Source organism: Polypterus senegalus, chromosome 7, assembly GCF_016835505.1.
Source record: "Polypterus senegalus isolate Bchr_013 chromosome 7, ASM1683550v1, whole genome shotgun sequence".
NCBI classification, from domain to species: Eukaryota; Metazoa; Chordata; class Cladistia; order Polypteriformes; family Polypteridae; genus Polypterus; species Polypterus senegalus.
This window is the reverse complement of record NC_053160.1, coordinates 191,720,945-191,745,892: the sequence shown is the minus strand read 5'-3', so window position 1 is coordinate 191,745,892 and position 24,948 is coordinate 191,720,945. Positions and strand designations below refer to the sequence as shown.

The 24,948-nt window shown below is 51.0% G+C and overlaps 2 protein-coding genes across 5 annotated transcripts in view; both read left to right on the top strand.

Moving 5' to 3' along the window:
- The window catches only part of trmt10a (tRNA methyltransferase 10A), a 36,229-nt gene extending 25,898 nt beyond the window's left edge, over positions 1–10,331 (top strand). For all 4 annotated transcript variants that reach the window (XM_039759808.1, XM_039759805.1, XM_039759806.1 and 1 more), the window contains exons 4-8: positions 3,273–3,344; positions 4,910–4,984; positions 5,169–5,318; positions 9,402–9,507; positions 9,890–10,331. In XM_039759808.1, the coding sequence (XP_039615742.1) occupies positions 3,273–3,344; positions 4,910–4,984; positions 5,169–5,318; positions 9,402–9,507; positions 9,890–10,119 (633 nt within the window). In that variant the 3' untranslated portion in view covers positions 10,120–10,331. The remainder of the gene's footprint in view (positions 1–3,272; positions 3,345–4,909; positions 4,985–5,168; positions 5,319–9,401; positions 9,508–9,889) is intronic.
- Positions 10,332–11,974: 1,643 nt separating this feature from the next.
- rrh (retinal pigment epithelium-derived rhodopsin homolog) lies at positions 11,975–24,152 on the top strand. Its single transcript, XM_039759810.1, has 7 exons — positions 11,975–12,222; positions 12,453–12,643; positions 13,540–13,639; positions 17,978–18,131; positions 19,509–19,677; positions 21,826–22,004; positions 23,862–24,152. The coding sequence occupies exons 1-7, from the start codon at positions 12,123–12,125 to the stop codon at positions 23,965–23,967; spliced, it is 999 nt and encodes a 332-aa protein (XP_039615744.1). The 5' UTR covers positions 11,975–12,122; the 3' UTR covers positions 23,968–24,152.
- The last annotated feature ends 796 nt before the right edge of the window (positions 24,153–24,948 follow it).

Below are 24,948 nucleotides of genomic sequence, written 5' to 3'. Positions count from 1 at the left end.
GATTTGACCAAACGCAGAGGACGAGTCTTGAACTAACTGTTGGTGTCATGATCGTGGCACGTTGGCACACTTCATTACGACATTTCTTTAAATGGGTCTTCCGTATTTTATTTTGTTATTCAGAACTGGACACCTCGGGGGCCCGTCGAGTTTGAATCCTCAATGTGTAAGTTCTGAGATCAGCCACCACTACAAGCTACACGATGTGAGTGACACCTTTCAGAAACAGTCTGCCATGTTTTGGGTGGAGTGTTCCTTTGTACTGGTGGGACGCCACTGGTGGTCACCCAGAATACCAAGTGATTGTTCTCTGGTAAGGGTTCCATGCACACGTCATTCTGGCAGTGGTTTCTGGGTGACGCTTTGGCTCGGGCGTTGAGGGTTGAGCCGCACTTGTTTAGGACTTTGTTTGTCTTCAGCCTGCTCCGTCTGGGCAGTGAGGTGCTGATGCCGTCGTTTCTTGTGTTTGTCGTTCCCTGCAGTCCACTTTTTTTTCTTTTTTTTTTATCTATAAAGACGTTTCACAAACAGATCAGAAACTCAAAAACGGCTCTTTATGGTTATAAATAAATAAACACGCAGGCTTACGGCAGCTCTCGGCCTCGTCCTCGCTGTCTTCTGCCTGCTTATTGAATACGCTTCGCCTCTTTACGTTAGAAATATTAAAGACGCACAAAACATCGGCGTGTAAGGATCATCTAAACGTGATTGTTTTTGGGCGGCGTAGCTGTCAGAATAAACCAGGATTTTCACCGCATTTTCCTTTTGTGATATATATATATATTTATTTTAAAGATTTCAGTCTTATCGTTTCTGTACCTTGAGCTACTTGAAGTCACACGTCAAGAAAACTGGCCCTTTAAATTGCATTGGGTGGTCCGATTTCTCCGATATTCATTTCCTTTAACGCCTACAGAGCTCCAGTTCGCTTTTGGGGAACGTCTTGCTACTTGAGAACGAGTCGGAGCGATTTTTATTTTTTCTGTCTGTATGTGGCTCTAAGGCCTGGGATCTGCACTGGCAATCGGAAGGCTGATGGTTCAAATCCCATGAAGCACCAGAAGTGACTCCACTCCATTGGGCCCCTGAGCAGGGCCCTTAACCTGCAATCGTTCCGTCCAGGTTGGGACGTTAATCCGCAAGCAGGTCCTCCGAATTGCAGGGAAAACCTGGGGGTTGGCAACAGGACTGGCACTCGAGCCACCATAGCAAACCTCCCACTGCTGCAGTGTGGTGCCGAGGTGTCGCCCGTTGGACGCCTGCGCTCCGGGTCTCGGTCTGGGTTGGTTTGTCGTGTGGAGGGTGCAGCAACGCCCTGAGATCAGCGCACACTCCCAGCCTCGCTCTGTGTTAAGAGTGTGACGTGACCGCTAAGCTCATCTTTGGGTGCTGCACATTTGTTACCAACAGAAGATCTGGTTTACATCTTTAGAAATACTTGATAGTTCAAAGCAAAATGCATAAGAAGACGAAAAGTGCAAATAAACTTCACTCAACACGACAACATTAAAACACACAAATCTGTGTGCGGCGTATGTATATAATGTATAAGCCACTTTCCAGATAAATGTAGTTTTTAATAAATCAGATAGCAGCATAAATACTAGGCAGTGAGGGGCCGCTGCTATTATTAATATTTATAAATGATTTAGATAGGAATAGACGGAACAAGCTGGTGAAGTCTGCAGATGATACCAAGATAGGTGGATCAGCAGATAATTTGGAATCCGTTATATCATCTCAGAAGGACGTGGACGGCAGACAGGCTTGGGCAGATTGGTGGCAGATGAAATGTAATGTCAGAAAATGTAAAGAATTACACATAGGAAGTAAAAATATTAGGTTTGAATACACAATGGGCGGTCAGAAAATCGAGAGTCCACCTTATGAGAAGGATTTAGGAGTCTCAGTGGACTCTAAGCTATCGACTTCCTGACGGTGTTCAGAAGCCATTAAGATGGCTAACAGACTGTCAGGTTATATAGCGCCTTGATGTGTGGAGTACAAGTCACAGGAGGGTCTGCTCATCTTCATAACACACTGGTGAGGCCTCATCTGGGGTCCTGGGGGCAGTTTGGGTCTCCAGGCTACAAAAAGGACACAACAGCACAAAAGAAGATCCAGAGAAGAGCGACTAGGCTGATTACGGGGGGCTACAGGGGGTGAGTTATGAGGAAAGATTCAAAGAGCTGAGCCTTTACAGTGAGGAAGAGGAAACCTGACTGAAGTGTTTAAAATGACGAAGGTTATTAGTCCAGTAGATCGAGACGGTGACTTTAAAATGAGTTCATCAAGAACACGGGGACACAGCTGGGAACTTGTGAAGGGGAAAATGTCACACAAACATTAGGAAGTTTTTCTTTACATGAAGAGCCATAGACACTTGGAATAAGCGACCAAGTGGTGTGGTGGACAGTAAGACGTTAAGGACTTTCAGAACTCTACTTGATGTTAATAAGTGGACAGGACTGGTGCGGTTTATTGGGCTGAATGGCCTGCTCTCGTCCAGAGTGTTTGAATGTGTTGTGTGTCCTCACAGCGTCAAGTCACGCGTGTTGTCAGATTCAGTGAAACGTTTAAATTTCATGGCTCATCTGAACAGCTGGCACGACCACAAAAAGACACAAACTCATAAAAAAGGAGGGCACAGCATGCCACTCACCGTCCACTTTATTAGGTACACCTTCAGAACTGCTGTATTTCTTCATGGCATCGATTCACCAAGGTGCTGGAAACCTTCCTCAGGGAGTCTGCTCCATATTGAAACATGAGGACATTTTTCTTTACACAAACGAATGACAGACACTTGGAACAAGCGAGCAATTAGTGTGGTGGACAGTAAGAGTTGAGGGACTTTCAGAACTCGACTTGATGTTAATAAGTGGAGAGGACTGGCGAGCTTTGTTGGGCTGAATGGCCTGTGCTCGTCCAGAGTGCTTGAATGTTGTAATAAATATTTAATAATTAAAGAATCCTAAATGGATCAGTGGGCAACAGAAAAAAGAAATTCTGCTGTAAATGGAAACCATGAAGCCTACCAGACGGGTCATCAGGTGTATTACTGGAGCGTTGAAGGACAGGACGATGTACAGACTGATCAAAATGTAAACAGTCCTCTGCACAGGGCATATTTTTTAATGCTTGTTATTTTATTTGATTGTATATTTTTTAAAGTTGAGGTGACGGTTTGTATTCCAGTGATTCAGAATTTTCCGGATGTTTGGCTTCAGTGATCTCCACTAAATCATCAAACTAATTTTCTTTCCTTATAGGATGTTAAAAAGCTCCACAGACAAATCCAGAGATGTTACGCTGAGAATCGTCGGGCAGTACGTCCTGTTCAGGTGAGCCCTTAGTAGAGATCTTCATGGCGTGCTGTGTGGACCACCACATTAAAATTAAATTCACAACAATTCCGTCTCATTGCAGCCCTTTTGGAAGGGGCTGTGATTTACAAGGACCCCCCTCATCGGTGGGCTGGGAGCTCCACACACGTCGTAACACATCACCATCCCTTAACTCAGGACTCTTGTCGTTACAGTTTGGATTTCACACGGTGGCACACTGGCAAGTGTGGGTCCGGGTCAGGGAGTCCCCTGCACACGGTGTGTGTGTGTGTGCGCCTGCAGCAGGGAGCTTTATAAAAGGAAGAGGCGCCATGCTGCTTATTTTGAAAAGACGTTTACATAACGGGATGTGTCGATAAATGCAGAAGTGTGATATTCACCAGCTGGCTCTGTAAAACTCACACACATACAGTCACATCTTGCATTATTTAAGTGTGTTAAGCAATTGAACATCCCATAATTCTCCAGTCTGTCATTAACATCAGCGTAATGTGCAGTGTTTTTGAGGCCTGCACGTCACTCTCGTCTCTCCTCGACCAGCGTAAGCCCAACAACAGGAGCACGTCTCAAGGCGATGTGAAGCCATTTGTACTTTGGACGAATCAGAATTGTCATTCAGGTCGACTTCTGTGTTTTTCAGATGTGACAAGTCGCCCAATTCCTTTCACAGCAGTTACTCATTCAAGTCTTCACTTTAGACCAGTCATTGCACAATTGATTGCTTCATAAAAGTCCATGGAGTTGGTAGTTAACAGTTGCAACACAATTGCAGATATCTCGGCCCGGTGCAGGGCACATTTTAGGGCAGGAATCCGCTCTTTGCCACACTGCCAAGACGTCTGCATTAGCTGGAGACCCCTGTCTTTAGAAAGTGTGAGAAATCGGAGGGCACCGACGCTGCTGGAGTCTGTCAACTCTTACCAGGCTGTAGTTGGGACGTTCAGTGACGCTGGGCCGTGGGACCGCTGATGGAGCAGTGCTTACCACTGTGCCCGCTCGTCTGTCTGCCCGGTCACTACTCTGCCCACTCATCTGTCTGCCCGCTTACCACTGTGCCCGCTTGTCTCTCTGTCTGCAGGCTCCTCCAGTCTGAGGCAGTCCAAGATGTGTTTTTTTATACAATCCATTTCTTTAGCCATTAGGGTTATGAAGTCCTACTAAAGAAATTCAGATTGACTCAGCAGCTTTCTGATTCATCTTGTGGGCAGCACGGTGGCGCAGTGGGTAGCGCTGCTGCCTTACAGTAAGCAGACCAGAGTTCACTTCCTCCCTGTGTGGAGTTTGCATGTTCTCCCCGTGTCTGCGTGGGTTTCCTCCCACAGTCCAAAGACATGCAGGTTAGCTGGACTGGCGATCCTAAATTGTCCCCAGTGTGTGTGCTGTGTGTGTGTGTGCACTGCGGTGGGCTGGCACCCTGCCCGGGGTTTGTTCCTGCCTTGTGCCCTGTGTTGGCTGGGATTGACCCTCTGTTAGGATATAGGGGGTTGGACAATGACTGACTGACTCATCTTGCCAGAGCTTCATCTTCTTCATCAACTCTGATCCATTTATTTCTTTTGCAGTTTTATTTAACGAGTCATAGTGGACAACTTAAGCAAATCATGGATGAAAATGACAAAGGATGGGTGAACTGGAAGGTAAGATCGAGTTAGTGGTAAGTCGTGTGTGTCGTCACCTTCTAATTATTTCTCTTTTCTTTTTTAAGATATGTTCCCTTCCCTAGTCAGGAGCCATGCCACACTATGCCAGATATGGTCCTGGTATTTAAAGGGGCTTTGGCTTTTGGCACATCTTCTCACTTCCTTTGTTTACATCCTGCAGGACATCCATGTGTCTCCAGAGCATTACATTACAATTCTGAAGAAGGAAGACCTGGTGTACCTGACGTCCGACTCTCCAAACACACTGAGCGAGTTGGATGAGACAAAGGCGTACGTGATTGGAGGTTTGGTCGATCACAACCATCACAAGGTACTTGATGTGTTCAGGGAAGTGAGGTGCTGCTGTTTGGTGTGATGCTGGACGAGGGTCAGCTGGCTGACTCACCGTGTGTGTCCTGTGATGGCCGGGATGTGGACGGACGAGTTGGATTCTTGAAGAAGTGACGGCTGTTGTGTCTGGCATAGAAAAGGGCAGCGGTGCGAGTGTTGGCTCTCTGCTGCCACGCTGACTTGAAGTTGTCCTTTCATTACGCTGTTACTAATTAGCTTCTCACGAGCACAGATTACACAAAATGGATGAGGCCTCTAACTGGCCGTGCAGCGTATCTCAGTACTTGGGTCCTCATGTCATAGCGGCATACTGAGGAAGCCGGCAGGCGGACAAGTTCACGTCACCCACAACACGTTTATTATGCACGTCCATATTTACAAACCCCCAAAGCCCCCCAAAAGTCCAGGCCTCACTCTTATGCCTCTTTCTCTTCGGGCCGCCTCCTTCCCACTCCTCCCGAGCGCCATCCTTCTCCACTCCCAACTCAAGCCAATGAACGGAGGGAGGCGGCCCCTTTTTACAGTCACCCTCATGTACTCCAGGTGCCTCCTGACAGTCTTCCGCCAGCACTCCCACCACACTGCGCACCCAGAAGCACTCCGGGTGGTCCCCGATCCTTTTCCCCCAGCACTTTCAGGTGTGGCAGAAGTGCTGAGGTCCAGGGCTCCCAAGGCATTGGGGCACCCCCTGGCGGAGACCACGGGCACCTACAGGGTTGAGCTTCAAAGCTGTGTACCCGTGGTCCCCATAGCGACCAGGGTCGCAAACCCCCCATGCCGATGAGGACGTGTCGCCCGTTCACAGAGCTACAGTGCAGTGCAGTGGGCCCTCCATTTGATCCTGATGCTCCTAACATTAAGAAGTCCGTCACTGAACCTTCTTATTTCAATTTGGGGCCACAGCCTTTCCTGACAGGACTGCATGGTAAGCAGGAATCGGCGATGTATGAAGAGCCCAGTCTTGCACAAGGCTCTCTCGCCACTCAAACAATACACGTGTGCAGTGGGCATAGAAAAGAAGCCCAAGCAATCCCAGCTTCACTTACTCAATGCCATCTCTAACATAAAGTGAAAGACATCACAGCTACAGTTCAGAAACCAAGACCCACTGAGATGAATAAAGGATCCCCCATGTCATTTTGTTGACCCCCCTTTTGCTTTAATGCCAGCCTTGAGTCTGGTGATTCTTCTCTATCAGCTCTGCACACCTGGACTGAGCGCCCACTCAATATTTGCCCCCCATTCTTCTTTACAGTTTGACTCTTCAAGTTCGGTCACATTGGCTGGTGATGTTGGTGGTCCGCTATCTTCAGATCTTTCCACAGATTTAGCTGTGGGCTCTGACTGACCACACCAGGACATTCACTTTTGTCTCCTTCAGCCACCGTGTGGTCAGTTTTGCTGTGTGTTTTGGGTCGTTGGCCTGTTGAAAGGTTAACATTCTGCCCATCTTCGACTTGGCAGAGGGTGGCAGGTTTTCCTCCAGAATTTGATGCTATTTCTGTCCATCCACAGCTCTGTCCCTGAGATCTTTTGAAAGTGGCCTGCCACCCGTAGTCAGGTGTTTGCTGTCAGTGGCACTGCCAAGGAAGGGAATGAATGGACCAGGAACAGCTTCACTAATCACACTCATTACAGCTGAGCACAGGTGGGAGGAAACCAGTAACCACACTGGGGAATGGTGGGCACTGACACCTGAGTGAGTTTATTCATCTCGGGATTTCATTAAAATTCTTCTGAACTGTAAGCTGTGATGTCTTTGGATGGCATTGAGTAAGAAAACCTGGAAAAAATATTGGATTGTGTGTTTACATTTAAGGCTGTAAAGCAAAAAAAAGGAATATTTCGATGGGGGGATTCTTTTCTGTGCCCACTGTGCATGTTTTTTTGTTTCTTTTCCCCTTTTATTACGGCGAGTACAGTTTGGGCTCTGAACGGCTCTTCCCAAAACGTTTCAGTAATCCAAGCAGTACGCGGCTCTGGGATTGTGTCCTGTCAGGACGCCATTGAGACAACAGCTGCCACACCGACGGGTGAATTCTTCAACAGTAAAGGTATGGCGCCAATTAGCATCGAGTTTCATGAACACAAGTCTGAGGATTATGACACTTTAGGTGACACTTTAGGTGACAGTGTGGAGATGTGCAGCTGGGCTCTGATGGCTGCAGTGTCAATGATGCTGCTAAAAATAAAAAACTACCAGGAAAATGTGTCATCGGAGGAAGATCAGCTTCACCCGTGGACATGTGACGAAGAGAGATCCTTCAGCGTCCAACACGCACCACAGCTCTGCGTAAATTCATTGATGGCCGGCGTGCCAAGCTGCTCCTCAAATGTAAAACACCATCCACTTGTGGCCACCGTTGCCAAACACCTAAAGGCATTGGCGCCGTTGGGCTGTTCACGTCTCTAGTTAGGAGCCATGCCACCACCTGCCTGGGTGCCTGCACAGAAAGGGGGCCCCTAGCTGACGATGGCAGAATTGGTGTTTCCACTGGAGCAGCACGTGGTCTCGGGCTGATGGCCGTTGTAAGCGATGGCCCTGGAGACTCAAGTGAGCTTAATTGTCAAGTGCAAAGAAATTCTAACCTGCGTGTCACCTCAGGACATTTAACAAAAACGCAACGCAGTGCAACATTAATGTCACGTTAGGTACCTTAGATTGGGGAGCCTGCACTGGTACACCCACCACACGACCAAACGTCTCAGGATACCAGTTGGCAGACACGTGGGTCAGTCCCACCCCCCAGAATGACCCTCTATCTGCGGCAGCCAGGTGTCCCATGAGTGTCCCCTTGGCCTGGTCCGGCCACTCAGGTCCTCAACAGTGACAATCTCGTGAGCCGGGTCACCCTCGGGGAATCTCGTCACGTGGCCGTAACTCGGGACCCCGTGAGCAACACGAAGTCAGACCAGAGGGGGACCCAAGGACTGTCATGGAGGAGTCGAGTCTTCGTCTAAGGTCACTGGATGGCGTCCACGTCTCGCCAACAGGGAGCGCCAGGACTGTACAGACTTGCGCCTTCGTCCTTTTGCACCACACCCCTGATTCCGGTGACCTCAGGAACCCCCCATGCCCTCCCAATCGGTCTACTGACATCATAGGAAGACCTGAATGTCACTGCTGAGGTCAGTAAACTTCTCGATAACGAGGTCGACACTCTCGCTGCACACAGACACACTGCTGATGGCTCTTTGGTTTTTATCAGGACCCTCCACTCGTCTCTCGAGGCCCCCGATCAGAGCATCCATTGACTTGCTGAAGATCACCGCATCGTCAGGAAAGTTCAGCCAATCTCTCTTCACCAACAGATGCCCCCCAACCACCCAGTCTATGCCAGCACTGAACAGAGTAGGAGCACAGCAGACCCTGATGGACCCCCAGAATCAACTGGGAAAACAAGAGGGTCTGCCTCCACTCTGCACAGCATTCCCAGTCCCACCAGTTGATATCCACATTTGTGCTCCGTGAGACCCCTCGGTGCCAGGATGCTGTTGATGGTCGGCTGGTAGGTGAGTTAGTGATCACGAGTCCTAGTGCGGACCCTCCTGGCACCCAGAGCCGTGGTATCCCCCTGTAGTCGCCACAGCATTCCCTTTCCAGATGGAGATGACATGTCCCGTTTTCCATCCTGTTGGCATGACGCCCGTATCCCAAGCAGAAACAAAGATTGTTTACAATGCCAGGAGGGACGGCCTGACCACCAGCTAGATTTGAACACACGACGGGTGGTCCGGAAATTGAAAGTACCCTAAAGAGCAGGACCTCGGTGTTTAGACGAGCTAAAGGGATGTTAGGTTATATAGCGCCCAGCTGGTACATGTGGCACTTGTCAGGCCTGACCTGGGGGGCTGTGTGGAGTGCGTGTGTTCAGTAGCAGAGTGCAGACCCCCAGTGGCGCACGTCTCGGTGATGAGTGACCCTCATCAAAGGGGTTGGTGGTCCTGTCACAGGAGAGTGAGTGACAGTGCAGAGAGCCAGCCCTGCTCAGCTTGTAGTTCGAGGACGTCGTGTGGCTCTTTACAGGTGACGTGTCATCGTGTGGCCGTCTCTCTCTTGCAGGGGGTCACTTTCCAGCGGGCACAGGAGCTGGGGATCGGACATGCGCAGCTGCCACTTGGGACCTTTGTGAAGATGAACAGCCGGAAGGTGTTGGCAGTGAACCACGGTGAGCACCCAGACTGTGTGTTTGTGTCTCAGACCACCGACTCGACACCCCCAGAGATGTTTGTGTTTCTGATCAAATTTAAAAGCCGGGGTCCTTACTGCCCGACATGGCGGGCGTTTGTTTGATTGGTCTGCCCCACGGTCTCGGTGAAGCCGCTGTCCTCGTGCCGTGGCGGCTTATTCTGCTCGCTGGCGCCGCTCTTCATCTCCTTGAGGAGCTTCACGGCCGTCTGCGGCCATCGGCTAAGTTTGAGTCGGACTTTCAGTAAGCGGCCTGCTGATGTGGCGCAGGGTCTCGCGTCGGTGGGCCGAACTGCAGCTCTTCACGCAGGACTCGTCCTTGACCTCATTTTACCGTCATGTATTCTTCATCTCTTTTTAAGTGTTTGAAATCATCCTGGCGTACCTGGAGAAGAGGGACTGGAAGGAAGCATTCTTTACAGTTCTGCCACCAAGGAAGGGCGCAGTACCCGTTGGTCAGAGTGGCACCAAAGAGGGGCAGGGGTCTGCCAGGGACTTGGAGGAAGAGGAGACCAAGCGGCAACGTGCAGACAGCGAAGACGAGAGCCGCGAGGGTAACGTAGATTGTAGCGGCCCAGCGTCACACACGTGACTCGCTGCCAATGTGTCACACTTGAGGGCACCCGCCACAGGGGGACACTTCAGAGTTTCTTTGACGTGGACAAACGTTTAGTAGCTCTTGGCTTTTACTTTTTCTTTTGACCTTTTGATTTAACGACCTGTGCGTTTATTTTTTAAAGAAACTGAACGTTTATTTTCAGAGCTGCGAGTTGTAAATAAAATGAGTTCAAATATTTAACAATGGGCCTTTGTTTGTAAAGAAATCTTATTGTTCAAAATGTGAAGTTCTGTCTGACTCTCTCTCTATCATATAGCGCCTTTCATGTCTCTGTTATAGTGTCTTTATCTCTGTGCGTATGTTATATAGCGCCTTTCATATTCATTTACATATTATACTGCGCCTTCTATATCTGTTTAATCTGTCTGTCTGTCTGTCTGTCTGAGGGATCCTCAGAACGGTAGGGTGGGCCCGATAAGGGGAGCAGGTGACGAAACATCAAAGTGGCCACCGATAGGCGTTACCCGAACGTCTGCCCATCTCTCGTGGGTTACGAATCAAAATCCAATATGGAAAGTCAAACCCGAAACGCTAATCACAGACGCCACCTCGGGGTGACCAGGATGGGCACAACGCTGGCCTCTTGTCACATGGCCACACACACCCCTGGGTGACGTTATGACAAACATTTACATGAATAACGGGATGGCATCGGGAACAGACGTCCAATATTTATAACTAAGATAAAATGCCGTCTGAGAGATCACGTCAGAAGTGTCCCCAGAAACCTCTGCCCACAAGTGCCCATGTGTCCGCCTGGTTGCTACATGTCTGTTATATGCCAAGGGGTGTGGGGTTTGTAAAAGCCGTGTTAATGTTTGTGATGGGCCATCTGTTGGAATGAAAACCGCACTGCATTTTATTACTACAAGCATTGCAAGAAACATTCCAACAGATGGCGCACTGCACACGTTACCACAGAATACGCGGAGGTCCGTCTTTGGAGGTGGCACAGCCAGTTAGGGTATAAATGATTGGAAATTCACTTCATTAAAACGTGTAAGAAATTAATCCTGAGCACCAAAAGTAACATTAATACAGAAAAACAAAACTGAATGTGCATGAGGGGTGGTCGGGGTCTGGTGGCGGACCACCCGCCTGCTCACTGGGCCAAAGTGTTGGATTTGGAATCCAAAGTGCACTACCCATGAACTGCGGCTGCAGCGGGCTGTGGAGCTATCCGGAGGTCTCGACTGTTGCACCCCTGCTCGAGTGAGGGGGTCCCGCTGAGGAGAGGAGGCCTAGCGACCTCAACACACGACTGTACTCAGGTAAGCCTTTTAAATGTAGCGCCTTTCAGTAGCGAGCCCCTCACAAGTTCACTGTTGTACAGTTGGCGGTGAGGACGGAGCTGGCACCCTTACTGTCCAACGTCTGAGCCACGGGACCACCCACATGTGTGCCACTCTGACCACCGAGGCGGTGAGTGCCTAATGCTTGATACCCATCAGTAAAAGAGGACCATCCTGTGGGCACACGTGACTCCGATCTCTTGGTACCTTTGTGGCCTGGAGAGTGGGGGGGGGGTCTCCTTCTGAATGGCCGGGTACGTCATGACAGCCAAGTGAAGTCACCCCAGACCTGTCATTCACTCGGTGACACAACAGACGCCCTGTCACCATTGGCCATGAGGTGCCCCCTTCTTTATTGTCTGGCTGCCCAGTGAGTGCCAGGCTGGGCTTCTGCATCCCACCACTCTAAGTGTATATAGCGCCTTTCAGAGAGCCGAAGGCTGCTTCTGTGCCAGCCGACGTCATGCAGGACCCTGTAAGTCGCTCTGCTTGCCCCCGGCATGTGACTGCTAATCCTTGTCATGTTTCTTTTCAGAGTAAGCCCCCCTCGCCTGCCCAACAAAGGGTCCTCTTTCCTCGGATTGAAAATGCCTGGGATTAATTTAACCCCTTCACGCCCCCCCACCCCTCCTCGTGAGACGCAGGAATCGCCGAAAGGGAAAAGGACGACGACGACGGGCTGGGATGGAGAACCTCTCTGCAGCCGGCGGGCATCAGCTCAGAGGAGACTCCGTGTTCTCCCAGACGGAGCACAACGTGGTGGCAGCGTACCTGATAACGGCAGGTGAGGAAGGGTCCGCCAGCTGGCATCGCGTTTTGTGATTGGAAATGGTGGAGGGCTGAAGGGGCTCGTCAGAGTCGTGCCATCGTGGTGGGCAGCTCCTCCCTGAACCCGAGTTCTGAAGCTTAAAAGTGGCAGAGGCTTGGTGTCCATGCTGTTTGTTTCAGGTGGGCACATGTGGCTGGCAGGCCGGCCATCTCATCCCGAGTCTTTCTTGACTTCTCCCCGCTCAGGTGTCGTGAGTCTCCTCAGCAACCTCGTGGTGTTGGCCATGTTTGTGAAGTATAGAGAGCTTCGAACGGCCACCAATGCCATCATCATCAACCTGGCGTTCACAGACATCGGCGTCAGCGGCATCGGCTACCCCATGTCGGCGGCCTCGGACCTCCACGGCAGCTGGAAGTTTGGATATGCGGGCTGTCAGGTAACCAGACGGAGGAAAATGAGGGGGAATTTACCGGAATTGGTGCCACGAGTTGGTCAGAGGCGGTGGCAAGGTGGGATAGAGAAATGGCACATTCTGGTCACTGCTCCCATGCCTGGCGCATTTGTGCCCTCCACCTGCTTCAGGGTCACAGAGGCAGAGCTCAGCCCACAATGAGGGACCCAACCCTGGAAGGGATGCCAGGCGACCTGACCCATGTGGACACCAGGGTGACATCCCTCAGAATGTGGGGACTGCCAGGGACACGCGCCCACTTTAGGGCTCCTTGAAACTCGATTCTGGTTGGCTTTGTTTGTTTTATTCAGCGCAGGCACAGCAGCCCCACAAGCAGGGACATTTCTCATCTTTTTGGGACCCCCTCTGTAGGAGTTTGGAGCCTCAAGTGGTCACTTAGCTTACTTAAGACAGGAAGCAGCCCTGGGGACATGCGTTCAAATCACACCTGAGTTGTCCCTTGTCACCTGACGGGTGTCTCTGAACTGAACTGGCCCGCCGTGCCCTTCAGTAGACTGGCATCCCGTCCAGGATTGGGTCCCACCTCGTGCCCCGTGCTGCTCTGATAAGACTGGCTGAGTTTGGGTAAGTCAGGTGAATGAGTGGCTTCAATGAGGCACAAAACTCGAGGACCAGTGGGGTCACTTGATCGTGAAGCTGTCAACTAAAGTGACGCAGTGGCCATGGGTTCCGTCGTTGGGCGCCGTTTGTTCTTTTGCTCGTCTGAAGTCTTATCCTGCATGAATTCCTCATCCCTTATACAGGATGGCACCAGTGCCAAGTTGATCCCAGCGCAGTAATCAACATGGTGGTCCGTCCAGCCAAACTGCCCGCACTTGACAACAGTGGGTCGTTTTAACGGTGGGCTCTGCTTCTTTCAGATCTACGCGGCCCTGAACATCTTCTTTGGCATGGCGAGCATCGGGTTACTCACCGTTGTGGCCATTGACCGCCACCTCACCATCTGCAGACCAGACACAGGTAGGTCATTCTACCTATGGTGGGCCGTCGGAAAGGTGCCAAATGGGTCCCTCCCACACTGGCAGAAATGTCACTCTGTGCCCGTTAATGACTTTGCGACAAAATACAGGGAGCCCGGGGCTGTGCAAGACCCCCGTTAGAGGAGTTGGTGGCAGCAGTGACTTGACTGGAGTAAGAGTGGTGTTTGGGGGTACTTAGCTCCCCCCCCTTAGAGATGGCTCTGTTGGCAGGGAGGACAGCGACACGACCTGTGAACTGGGAGGGTTTGAGAAAGTGGGCGGAGTCTTGCATATTAAATGAACAGGTAAGGGCGCCACGCCGCCGGTGAGCTGCGTTCACGGAAGACCGGGGTCCGGCATTGGGAATTCCACACGAACGTCCAGCGAGAAAACAAAGCGAGTTGTCCGAGCAGCGCTGACCTTTGACCTCAGTCAGCTGTAGACAATCAGAAGTGAGACCTGCGCCACCAGAAGCGCCATTTTGTATTTTATGGCTGAATTGTGTTTGGTGTGAGGTGACACTTTAACTCTTCATCTTCACAATCAAAGGCCAAATTCTCTTCAAGAGCTTCAGTCTGCCGACCTCGTGGCAAATTAATGGCAATTCATGTGATGTCACTGAAGTGGGCGGGGAAAAGTCACCAGTCGGGGCTCTGAGCACTCTGATAGCGTGTGATGAAGGGTGACGATGACGAGTGTGACGGCGATCACAAGATCCTCCGCGTTTCGCCTCCGCTTTGTGTTTGTTGTTGTGGCCCATCGGTGACGTCGTTGGTCTGCTTAGGCGTCCCGAGTTTTCTTGTTCAACCCGCAATCCAGGACTGCGCCACAAGGTGGACTTCAAATCCCAGCAGTCAGCAGGAGTGCCAACTGGGGGCAGCACACACTTTGAGATTCACTTTACCGATTGGACTCTTCAGCTCCCTGCCCGGCTGATCGAGGCGTCTCCCCTTCAGACGAGTCTTGCGTTTATTCGGGGGTCTCGTATTCCTGCCGTGGCTCAGGGGGGTCAACTGCAGAAAACTCAGTTCTACTAAGACGACCTCTCCAGCGCTTCATTTCTGTGATCTTGATGAGTCGGTGTGAGCCGGTGGTGTGTTCCCTGATGTCACATTCCCTGATGTCACATTCCCTGATGTCACTTACTCTGTGACAAAGTCCAACGTGTTTCTTAAAGCCACTGCGAGTGGCCATCAGGTACTGTCCAGCAGGGCGGTCCGCAGTTGTTTTGTTAGCCGTGATTGGTGTTCTTCAGTTCCCCGTGTTGGCTCCTCCCTCTTCTCAGCCCACCAGTACCACAAATCCAGTCCTGAGTCGTACGCAGCAAATGGTTCACTTTTCATGTAAATGCGTCGTTAGGTCATCGTACTTGTGTGCTGAGCAGCCAAACGCTGCAAACTCGAGAAGATCAGAAGGGGCAAAGGGAACGAGGACCCCAAACAAGCGGGCAGCACACGCACCGTAAACAACCACCCGCCCACCAAGTGTCACGCGCGTGTCACAGAGCCAGTGAGTCACGTCACACTCGAATCATCGTGAGGAGAATTGGTTTGTCACTCCTTTGCTTGGCTGACATCTTCGGCCCACCCTGCAGCACTAACGGGACCCCTGATCACCAGCGGGGGGTATTTTGTATTCTGCCGTGTCTTCTGTTCGGTTTCTCTCACTGTCGCCCCCCTGCCACCTGCTGATTGCTGTGACACGTCGCTTTTAAGTCACCTGCTCGCGTCCTGCTTTGTTCTGTGGGACGGATGCGAATCAGAATGATGTCCTGCTGTGGACCACCAGTTAGGGTGGGCTGCTTTCTGTTTTATTCTTGTGAAGCTGCCCACTGTGAAAGGCGCTATATAATATGTCCTAAAGACTGTGTGTGTGTGCCAACGGGCGTCCAGTCCAGGGTTGATTCTTACCTTCTGGCAGGTTCAGGTGATAGACAGGTGAGTGATGGTCACACACACCTACCCACGTCATTGTAAAGTGGCAGTGCCAAATAAAAATAAATAAATCACAGGAGCGCCAAAGGGGCATTCAGGCAGCGGGCAGTGTCTGTGACCCACTCCATCCACCAGTGTCCACTTTGTCCTTGTCATAGCTGCAGACCCCAGCGCCTCTACCAGTGGTACTGGGTGCAAGGATGCAGCAGCCTCTGGATGGGATGCCAGTTGGTCACTGGGCACACTCATGCCCTTTCCAATTAACCCAAAAAGCACATGAGGTACATGAACTGAGCCCACGTCCTGTGAGTCCGCAGTGCTAACCACTGAGCTTCATTTTCTGAACCCACTTTAGCCATTGGAGAGAGAGTCACAGAGGAGTCCATGGGTGGCATGCCAGTTGGGCCCTGGGGCACTGCCAGCCAACTCCCTGGACCCACTTAAAGCTTCAGATTGGCCTAAAATGTGGAAAGAGAGCAGCCACAGCTGGGGAGAAAGTGCAGTGCTGGTGGAGCTGGGCTGGGATTTGAACCCGTGTCTCCGGAGCTGTGTGCCCCTCTCAAGTAAAGGCTTTACTCCTCTTCATCTTCATCTTCACAAGGAGGCTGAGCCGAGGCCAGCAGCGTCAGGTCCAAGGCAGGAACACCATGGGGTGCCAGTGTGCCATTCTGAGTAAATGAAAGTGAACGCAGTTCTGAGATGGCAGGCCGAGAGCAGACACCAGAGGGTCAGACCACTGGCCCACCCACCAGTTCAGCCATCTACAGTCACATGGCTGCCGTTCTCCTGCCAGGTTGAGTCCTATGGGGGGCTGGTTGGCACACACTTGGCTTTATTTTTTCTTACTTGGTTTATATTTTATAATCATCTCTTCTTTAGAGCTAATTTGTTTAAAAGACAGCAATATCAATGAACTTTGTCCATTTACAGTAATTGCAGGTGGGACTTTGGTGCCATGCTGACAAAACACAGCAGGAGGGCACAGTGGCACAAATAAAGAGTAAAGCCAAGAGATCCTGTATGCAGTTTTAGACAGCAGATGGCACCACTGAGGGTGTTGGGTGTCCAATACCAAAGTGGTCACCAGGGCCTCCAAAGGTGGCTTGCCCACCTTTGCCCATAAGTAGCCTGGCAAAACACCCCATGGGCCAAACAGACTCCTGCAATGCCATCATTTTGCTTCATGTTGCCCCTAATCTGGGCTCACTCTGGGGTTTAGTGCCAGCACAAGCTCAGAATTGGCAAACACACGTAACATCCAGAGGTGAAATCTGCTGCCCCCCAGGCCTGTTGGGTGTGCAGAGCCACTGTGAGGGTCCCCATATTCACTGTGTCTTTATGGCGCCATCTAGTGGTACGCCCTGGGGTGTTCACATCTAGGGTGTGGGTTCACTGCCCCCTAGTGGCCTATTCTTAATTTAGGTGACAGATGTGGTCTGCCGTGGGACCTCCAGGTTTGTTTATTTAATTGAAGACAAAGACACGGTGACGACGGGTTCAGAAGGCCCCACGTTTACTGCCAGACATGTCCTGCAGGTCACTTTTGCCAATCGGAATGCCAGCTGTGATCAGCGGACTTGAATTAAAACAAAATGAGGGTCTTCAGGTGCCAATCCACACTTGGTCTGTGCCATCTCCCAGCTCAGGGCCTTCAGGCGGGCGGCCACTCAGTCACCAGTGGTCAGCTGGTCATTCTGCTCAGAGACCACTGCTGCCACCTGGAGGCTGAACGTTACCACAGCACTCGGGTACCCCCCTCACCTAGCCTGAGTCTCCTATTCTGCCAGTGGTCTCACTTAAGGGCTACAGGAAGAAGGGGACTGTGGTGCCCACCATGAAAAGGTGCCATTAAAAAATAAAATAAACAGGCCTGCCCACCGCTTCACATTCACACCACGACCCCTGGTGAGCCCTGATCTGTTTACCTATTATATGGTGCCTTTCACCTCAGTCTAGTAATTATGTAGTGCCTTTCATCTTTGCACTCGATCAAACATCAACGATCAGCCCTCTCTGCTGCCCCTCAGTCCTCGGACCACCCAAACTCCCAACTCAAATCATCTGCTTGTTCCAACTTCCAGACGTGGATCTAACAGATTTTCCACACAAACCTAACCTGTCTGTGAGTGGGCGGGGGGCCTCTGTCTAGGATTTCCCCAAGGGGCGTGGCCACACTGTTACCATGGTACCTATGTGCTTCTCATTAGATGCTTGGGAGTGAGTGGGCATCAGTGGGCTGCAAAGCTGTACTCCTTGTGCCCAAGGTCTGGGCCTGCCATAGTCTGCCAGGGTTGAAGGTAGTCTGTGAAGGGTTGGGTGCCACCAAGTAGCAACTAACTGATGGGCACAGCGCCCGTGTGTGTGCCAAGCGTCTTTTCCTAAATCTTTCCTTCACCTCACAACAGGTAGGACCATGACGGGCCGCACATATGCCTACCTCATCACTGCAGCCTGGATGAACGCCTTCTTCTGGGCCATCATGCCCATTGCAGGGTGGGCCAGCTATGGAGCCGATCCGACAGGAGCAACTTGTACAGTCAACTGGAGGAAGAATGACTCGTGAGTGATGGCACTGCCAATGGGGGTTTGGAGGGGTCTGTCACATGGGGGAGACGCAATGACTTCCAATGAAGATTTGAGACTAAAATGAAAGGAATATGAGGTGATATCAGGAGGTGCTGGCAGTGGGTGCTGGGTGGTCCAGATAGCTGAGGAACATATTCATGGGCAGAGGTGGAAAATATCTGGATTGGCCTTTTCAAGTATCAGAGAATTCATTCTGTGGGGTAAGTGGGCTGCTGGGAGCAGGACCCTATGTTGGCACAACAGGGCACAGGTAGGAAACTGGGTCCATCAACACAGGGCAAACGTCTATACAGGCCTTGATGTCCTCCCAGTTTAGAGTGACCCATAAACCAAATGGTCAAGTAGATGGACAGAAGGAGAAGGTGCAAACCCCAGATGACCAGTGACCAGGCAGACCACCGAAATGCGTGACTTGGAGCTCTGGGCTGCCATGTTGACGTATTACCAAAGCCTCCTAGAAAGATTTCAGATCTGAGGTCCATTAGTCCCTCTGGCTGATTTCAGATTTTACAGTTCTGTGAAAAAGTAAGTGCACCCCATATGTGGACATACCAAGGTTTGGTCTTCTCTTAAGCAGGATCTGTAGATGAAGGTGACGCGGTCTAACAAACTTCAGGCCACATCTGCATTTGGTAGTCCATTGTATCATTTAAATGAACAGAAGTGTAAAGGTTGGGTGTGAGAAAGTAAGTGCACCCTGAGACTGATGACCTCTTCAAGTCAGACTCGTGACAGGATCTGCTCTGAAGCAGAAGTTATTGAAACCTCAGCCGTCTGGTCTGATTGGGAGGGATGGCGGGTGCAGGAGTCGTCCAGTCATGGTGGGATTTGGAATGGGGAGTGCATACAGGACCCCCCCTCAAACATTTCACAGCCGCATGGAGGAGCGGCAGAAACGTTCTCGCAGTCGATGTTGGGGGCTGCTAGACAGTGACAGGAAATGCAGACTTTAGGGGACGATGGCAACTGTTAGGGCCAAGGCTGCACAGATGGCAGTGGCCCATTGAGTACATTATTGCCAAGTCAATTTTCATTCAGCTTTATCTGAAGATTTTGTTTAATGGAAGATCAAACCTGCAAATGTCCACGTAGGGGTGCACTTACTTTTTCACATGACTGTACCTGCTTGATTTTCATTTGACAGGCCACTGCAAGGGTACAGGGGTGTGATGAAATTGGGGGTGCTGTGTCACGGGCTCAGCAAGCAGGCAGCACAAGTGAAGCTCGCTCCAGTTCAGTGGTCTTCAGGACCACCAGCTCCCCTCCCCCCAGCTGTCACCTGCCGTTGCCGTGTCTGGGCTGAGCCGCGTGGTCAGCTGTGGTCCAACCCTTTGTTCTGTCTCCTCACAGGTCCTTCATCTCATTCACCATGTCGGTAATTGCCGTGAACTTCGTGGTGCCCTTGGTGGTCATGTTCTACTGCTATTACGGGGTCTCTCAGGCGGTGAAGCGCTGCAGCAGCGGCCAGTATCTGGACAACATCAACATGGACTGGTCGGAGCAGATGGACGTGACAAAGGTGACACTCCTGCACTCCGTTATGTAAATGACTAACGTGGCCAGTGATGGAGGCAGGGACGCCTCGGCCTCACCAGGAGTTCACTTTTAGGATTCCACGTGTAAATAAAGTGAACGACCCACTTTTGTACCCCTGGCAGGAGGGACGATACCAGGGAGTAACAGCACACTGAGAGGCCTGGCCTGTCTTGTATAGCGCCTTTCACTCCACTGTATTGTGCTGCGTTACTGAGGCTGCCACTCCTCCTTCCTGCCCAGATGCCAGTTTCTATGTCACCCTGTGTTCCCCTTCTTTTAAAGTATTAGGGCCCTCTGGTGGTCCCTGGCCATACTGCAGTGTCATGTCCACTCCACTCGCCCTTCTGCATGGCCTCCCCTGGCCTGGGTGCACAGACTTGAATGTGATGTGAGCAGCGCCCCCTAGCAGCAGTCCACTTGGCCCACGACAGTCGAATGGTCCCCTTATGTGGCTCAAGTGTGCCCCTCAGTGGCATTCCCTGTCTCAGTCTCTCCTGCTAATGTGACACTTGCCCTTATTTTTAATGAGGGTCTTCTCCATCAAAACAAAATGGCTGCGGAGTCTGTGATGGCGTTTTATGAAATGCAGAGGTGAGGCGCTGAATCAAAATCAGGGTTATGCTGATTATTTACGGTGAATTAATTTTCTCCAAGGCGCCATACAACATCTGAAGTGCAGTCGGCTCCTTTCCTTTCATTTTGGTTTTCCAGTTGGGTGACTCGATGGCAGTAGTGGGATTTGAACTCCAAAGCCTTAACTGATGTGTCCATATGCCCGCCACACAATAGCTAGTATTTGGTGAAGGGGTGACAGAGACACTTGGGGGATGATGGAGGGGCCAGAGTGGGCCAGGTTGTGGTGGGCAGTTTTTCCAGGATATTGGGGTACTCCCTGCTAGTCAGGACTTGGGCTTCACGTCTCAATGACGAGACTCCGCCATTTGTTTGACAGCCCCGTGTCCCTGTCACTGCACTGGGAGCCTGGGGTCCACACACAGACTGGGGGGTGAGCGCCCCCAGCTGGCCTCATCAGCAACCCAAGCCGTTCCTTAGTCGATTTCAAAATCGAGTACTGGGTGGGCTCCAAAGTGATTAGCTTCAGGTGGGTGACATGTCTCAAAGTGCCAGGTGAGATTGCTGCTGCCATGACCCCCCCTTTAATATGACCGTCTGACCAAAAAGCTGCCAGCCACCGAAGTTTGAGGACAAATAACGGAGTCCATGAAACAAAGAAGTGCCACCGGTCAACTCTCCACTCCCTCGCCTGTCGTGAACAGCGGGCCACAAAATGATGAAAAGGGACAAACAGTCGTGAAACCACAGCAGGACTTCACCCCTGGCAGCCAGACCCCAAAATGAAGAGGCAGGCGATGGGCACACCTGTGGAGTTGGACCAGGAGACCCAAAAGGACCAGTCAGAGAGGCAGGACCTGCTCAGCCCAGAGCCCAGCAGAACCGTGGAAGAGATAAGCAAGGAGGGGACCACCGTATGGAACGCTGATGAGGGGTCAAGAAGGAGAAGGTCACAGGAGAGAGAAGGAGCTCAAGCAGATCCAGGACCACTCGTGACCAAAAGCAGAGCAGTTCTGGTAGAGGGACCTTGGTGGTCCGGGGTCATTGGGGCTTGTGGACTATGCGTTTTAGGGTCTCGGACAGGGTGGTCCTTCTCAATGGCAGACATGTTGAGTGAGGCTTTCTTGAAAAGAGGAACCACAGAAGTGACATCATGGTGGCCTCGGCTTTTAGGGTGACACCCACAAAACACAAGGGACAAATTTAGACAATTTAAATACACAAAATATAAAGGCTATCATAAATGAACATAACAATATTAACAAAGATTAAATAATAAAAGAAGACAAATAATTCAAAAATAACAGAAAAATGAAAATACACAAAAATACAATAGCTGACCTCCTCACCCTCCACAAGGTTTGGGGTCAGTGGTGACCCTAAAAGTGAGTTTGGCCTTCTCATCGTCCTGACAGGCTGGACTTAGGCTGCCCGTTTTGTCACTGGTGCCACCTTCTGACCCAGGGTCCTTATGTCCTGCCTTAGGATGCCACCCTCCGCCACTCTGGGGCCACTGGACCCGCTGACAGCAGAGCTGACTTTTTGTCTCTTTTTCCAGATGTCCGTGGTGATGATTTTAATGTTTCTTGTGGCTTGGACGCCGTACTCCGTCGTGTGTCTCTGGGCGTCCTTTGGAGATCCACAGCAGATTCCTGCGTCCCTGGCCATCATCGCCCCGCTCTTCGCCAAGTCCTCCACCTTCTACAATCCTTGCATTTATGTCATTGCAAACAAGAGGTAAGCAGCTAGGATCTTTTTGATCTTTGTGTATAGCGCCTTTCACATCCTGCACATGGTGTCTCACAAACAACCCCTGAAAGATGCCATGAATGCCAGGCCAAATACAGAGAAGCCCACTCCAAAAGGTACCGTGATATCACTGCACAGAACAAAAGGATGCTGTGGTAAGAATGGCCTTCATTAGAAAGGGGGTGTGGCTTTAGGTGCCACCTGAATGTCACATCCACTTTGGGCGTGGAGGTTAGGTTAAGGGAGGAGCTTTAAGTGACTTTTCAAAAGCCTCACTCACTAAGGGCTCAGAGTTAGGGGCGGGGCATCAGGTCACACCTACTTAGGGTGAGGGGTAGAGATGGAGCTTCAGATGACGTCTGAGTGTCTCCACCCACTTGGTGCTGAGAGTTGACATCCACTTTGGGCTCAAATTTAGGGTTAGAGGCGGGGCTTCTGCTTACATCAGAGGTAGTGGTAAGGGTGGGGCTTCAGGTTCTATCTGAATGTCACACCCACTTCGGGCTCCAAGTTAAGATTGGGGCGGGGCTTCAGGTGTCCTCTGTGGTCACACTCCTGTAAGTAAGGCTCGGATGTGTCGGATGGGACTCAACTGGCAGTTTATCTGTGGGATGGCAGAAGACCTTGCACTACAGAGCTGGCACTACGGCCGAGGAGGGTCAGGCTGGTTAATTCATGAATAAAAAATGGAGCCACTGTGAGACTTCTGAGTGGATTGGCTCACTGTGACTAAACGGATGGTGCCAACGCCAGTCACCTTCTTTGTTGTATGGCCAGCACAAAGAAATACAAAGGAACTAAAGCCCAAGGCCCTGCCACCTCGTCACTCGTCTTAGTTCAGAAATGTAGACAAAGCGAGTCATTAAAATGGCAGAGTCAGCCCTGCACGTTGATTACTAAGGAAGTCTGCCCTGAAGATTTCGAGGTTGCCATCCCTGGTGTACCCTGGCACACGTGTCATTCTGGATGTTGGAGAAAAGCCCTTGGGGACATGGGGAGAATGTGTAAATGGTACATCCTGGGGTGATGAATGTCCTAAGCACTGAGCCGCCTGACCACTGCTGACATCGGGCCGCGTTTCTCGTTTTTCTTAAGTTTCACTTTCTGTGTTTGCCCCCCTGCTGTCCTTCGCCTCCTCCTGCTCCTGATGTCCGATTACGGCTCCGTCATCTCTGTAAAGCGTCTTGTGAAAGGCACTATATGAAATAAATCCTGTCAACTTCTAAGGTACGTGTTCTTGGGTGGAGGAGGCAGCAACCTTTATGGGCCAACACAAGACCACCCTCTATACCCCCCTCAACTCTCCACTTTCAAGGTGGCACCCTGCTGCTGAGCCTTCAGTCCAGTTCCCCCAAGTCTGGACTTGCTGTGCCAGTGGGCAGTCAGTGGATGGTTGCGTGGGTTGAGGTGACAGCCATGTTTATGGCCCCCGGCCGTATCCAGCCTAATGGTTAAACTGGCTGCTGCCCAATACCCGCCGTGACTCTTCGCCCCCCTCTGAAGTTCAACTCCAGTTCACCCAAGTCTGGACCTTCTGTGCTGTCTCAAAAAGCTCAGAGACCACCAGTAGAGAAGAAGGACCAATGCAGCCGCCCAACCCGTGTCATTTCTGAGACTTCTGCTGTGCTTGGCAGACCCACTACCCGCTGTGGCACCACTAGACCCGAGTGCGTCTCGCGCCACTTCACAGGTGTTGTCCAGGTTGTTCCCTGGCATCTCTGGGGTTTGCACAAGTCAGGTCATCGTTGGGCATATTGGTGTCACCTCAGGTGGTTGTTGGTCAACTTAACTGGAATGCCAGTGCCGTACACGAGGGCTTCTCAGAAGTTGCCTCCTTTATTTCAGGTTCAGAAGATCGATTGTCGCCATGCTACGCTGCCAGACCCGGAAGGAAATCACCATCAACACTCTGGTGCCCATGACCATCTCCCAGCTGCCTTTAACCCAGTAGGCCCGTCACATTCACTGGCCAGGGGACACCAGCACAGAGAAGAAGAGGAGGGCCGGGTGGCATGCTGGTAGACTGAAACGTTCAGTGATGAAGGGGGTCCTGCCATCTTGCACACGTTTTGAGAAGCTTTTGGTAAATTTGAGCTCTTCTGGCCTTTACATCTTTTAATAAATGTGGTCCATGATTGACTGGCGTCATTGACTCTATTCATGTGGCACATTAGGTGGCACAGCAGGTAACATTGAAGCGTCCCTGTTGTGAACTTCAGCTCTTGACTCCTGACTGGTACACCTCAGCCACTAGAAGGCCACAAATATGAAGTGCCATTCATTCGGCGGAGGATTGTGAGAGGGGCACGCACTTCTAATGTAATGTAATGTGAGTGCCATGTAAAATTTATAAACTAAATGTAAAATGCCCCTCGTTGTCTTCACTGAAATACAGCGACGTCTGTCTGCCTTTGCTGGTGGCTCCTGTATGCCATCACAGCGACACCGAGAAGAGGAAGAAAACGAGCACAAGGTCAGATCAATGCCAACAGCATCACCCTTGACTTGGTCCATTAGATGAGGGTCTGGTCAACTATTTGAGAGTCCTAGAGCTACAGGCCTCCCCACCATGGCTTGTTTTATTTGTTCTGTGAAACTCCACAAAGTCGACGTCTTGATGCTATAGTGGACCACGTGGAGTAGAGGCCTCCGTTTTTGGGGGTGCTAGTCATTGTCCCAAAGTCTTACAACAAAGCCCACTTTATGAAGATGAATGTGATGTGCTAGTTAAGGACAGCCACCACTAGGTGGCAGCAGGCCAACTCCAGAAAAACCACAAAAGTCCATTGAGGGTCCCATGTCAGGGATGTCTCCAAATGTTAAACGTAACAAGGTGCATGGCTGTCATTTGGGTGTCTTGGGGCTCCTTCTGGGCCCCTGCTGCAGTGGCCTCGTGAGTTATGGCTTCAAGGGTTCAAGCCTTTGATCAACG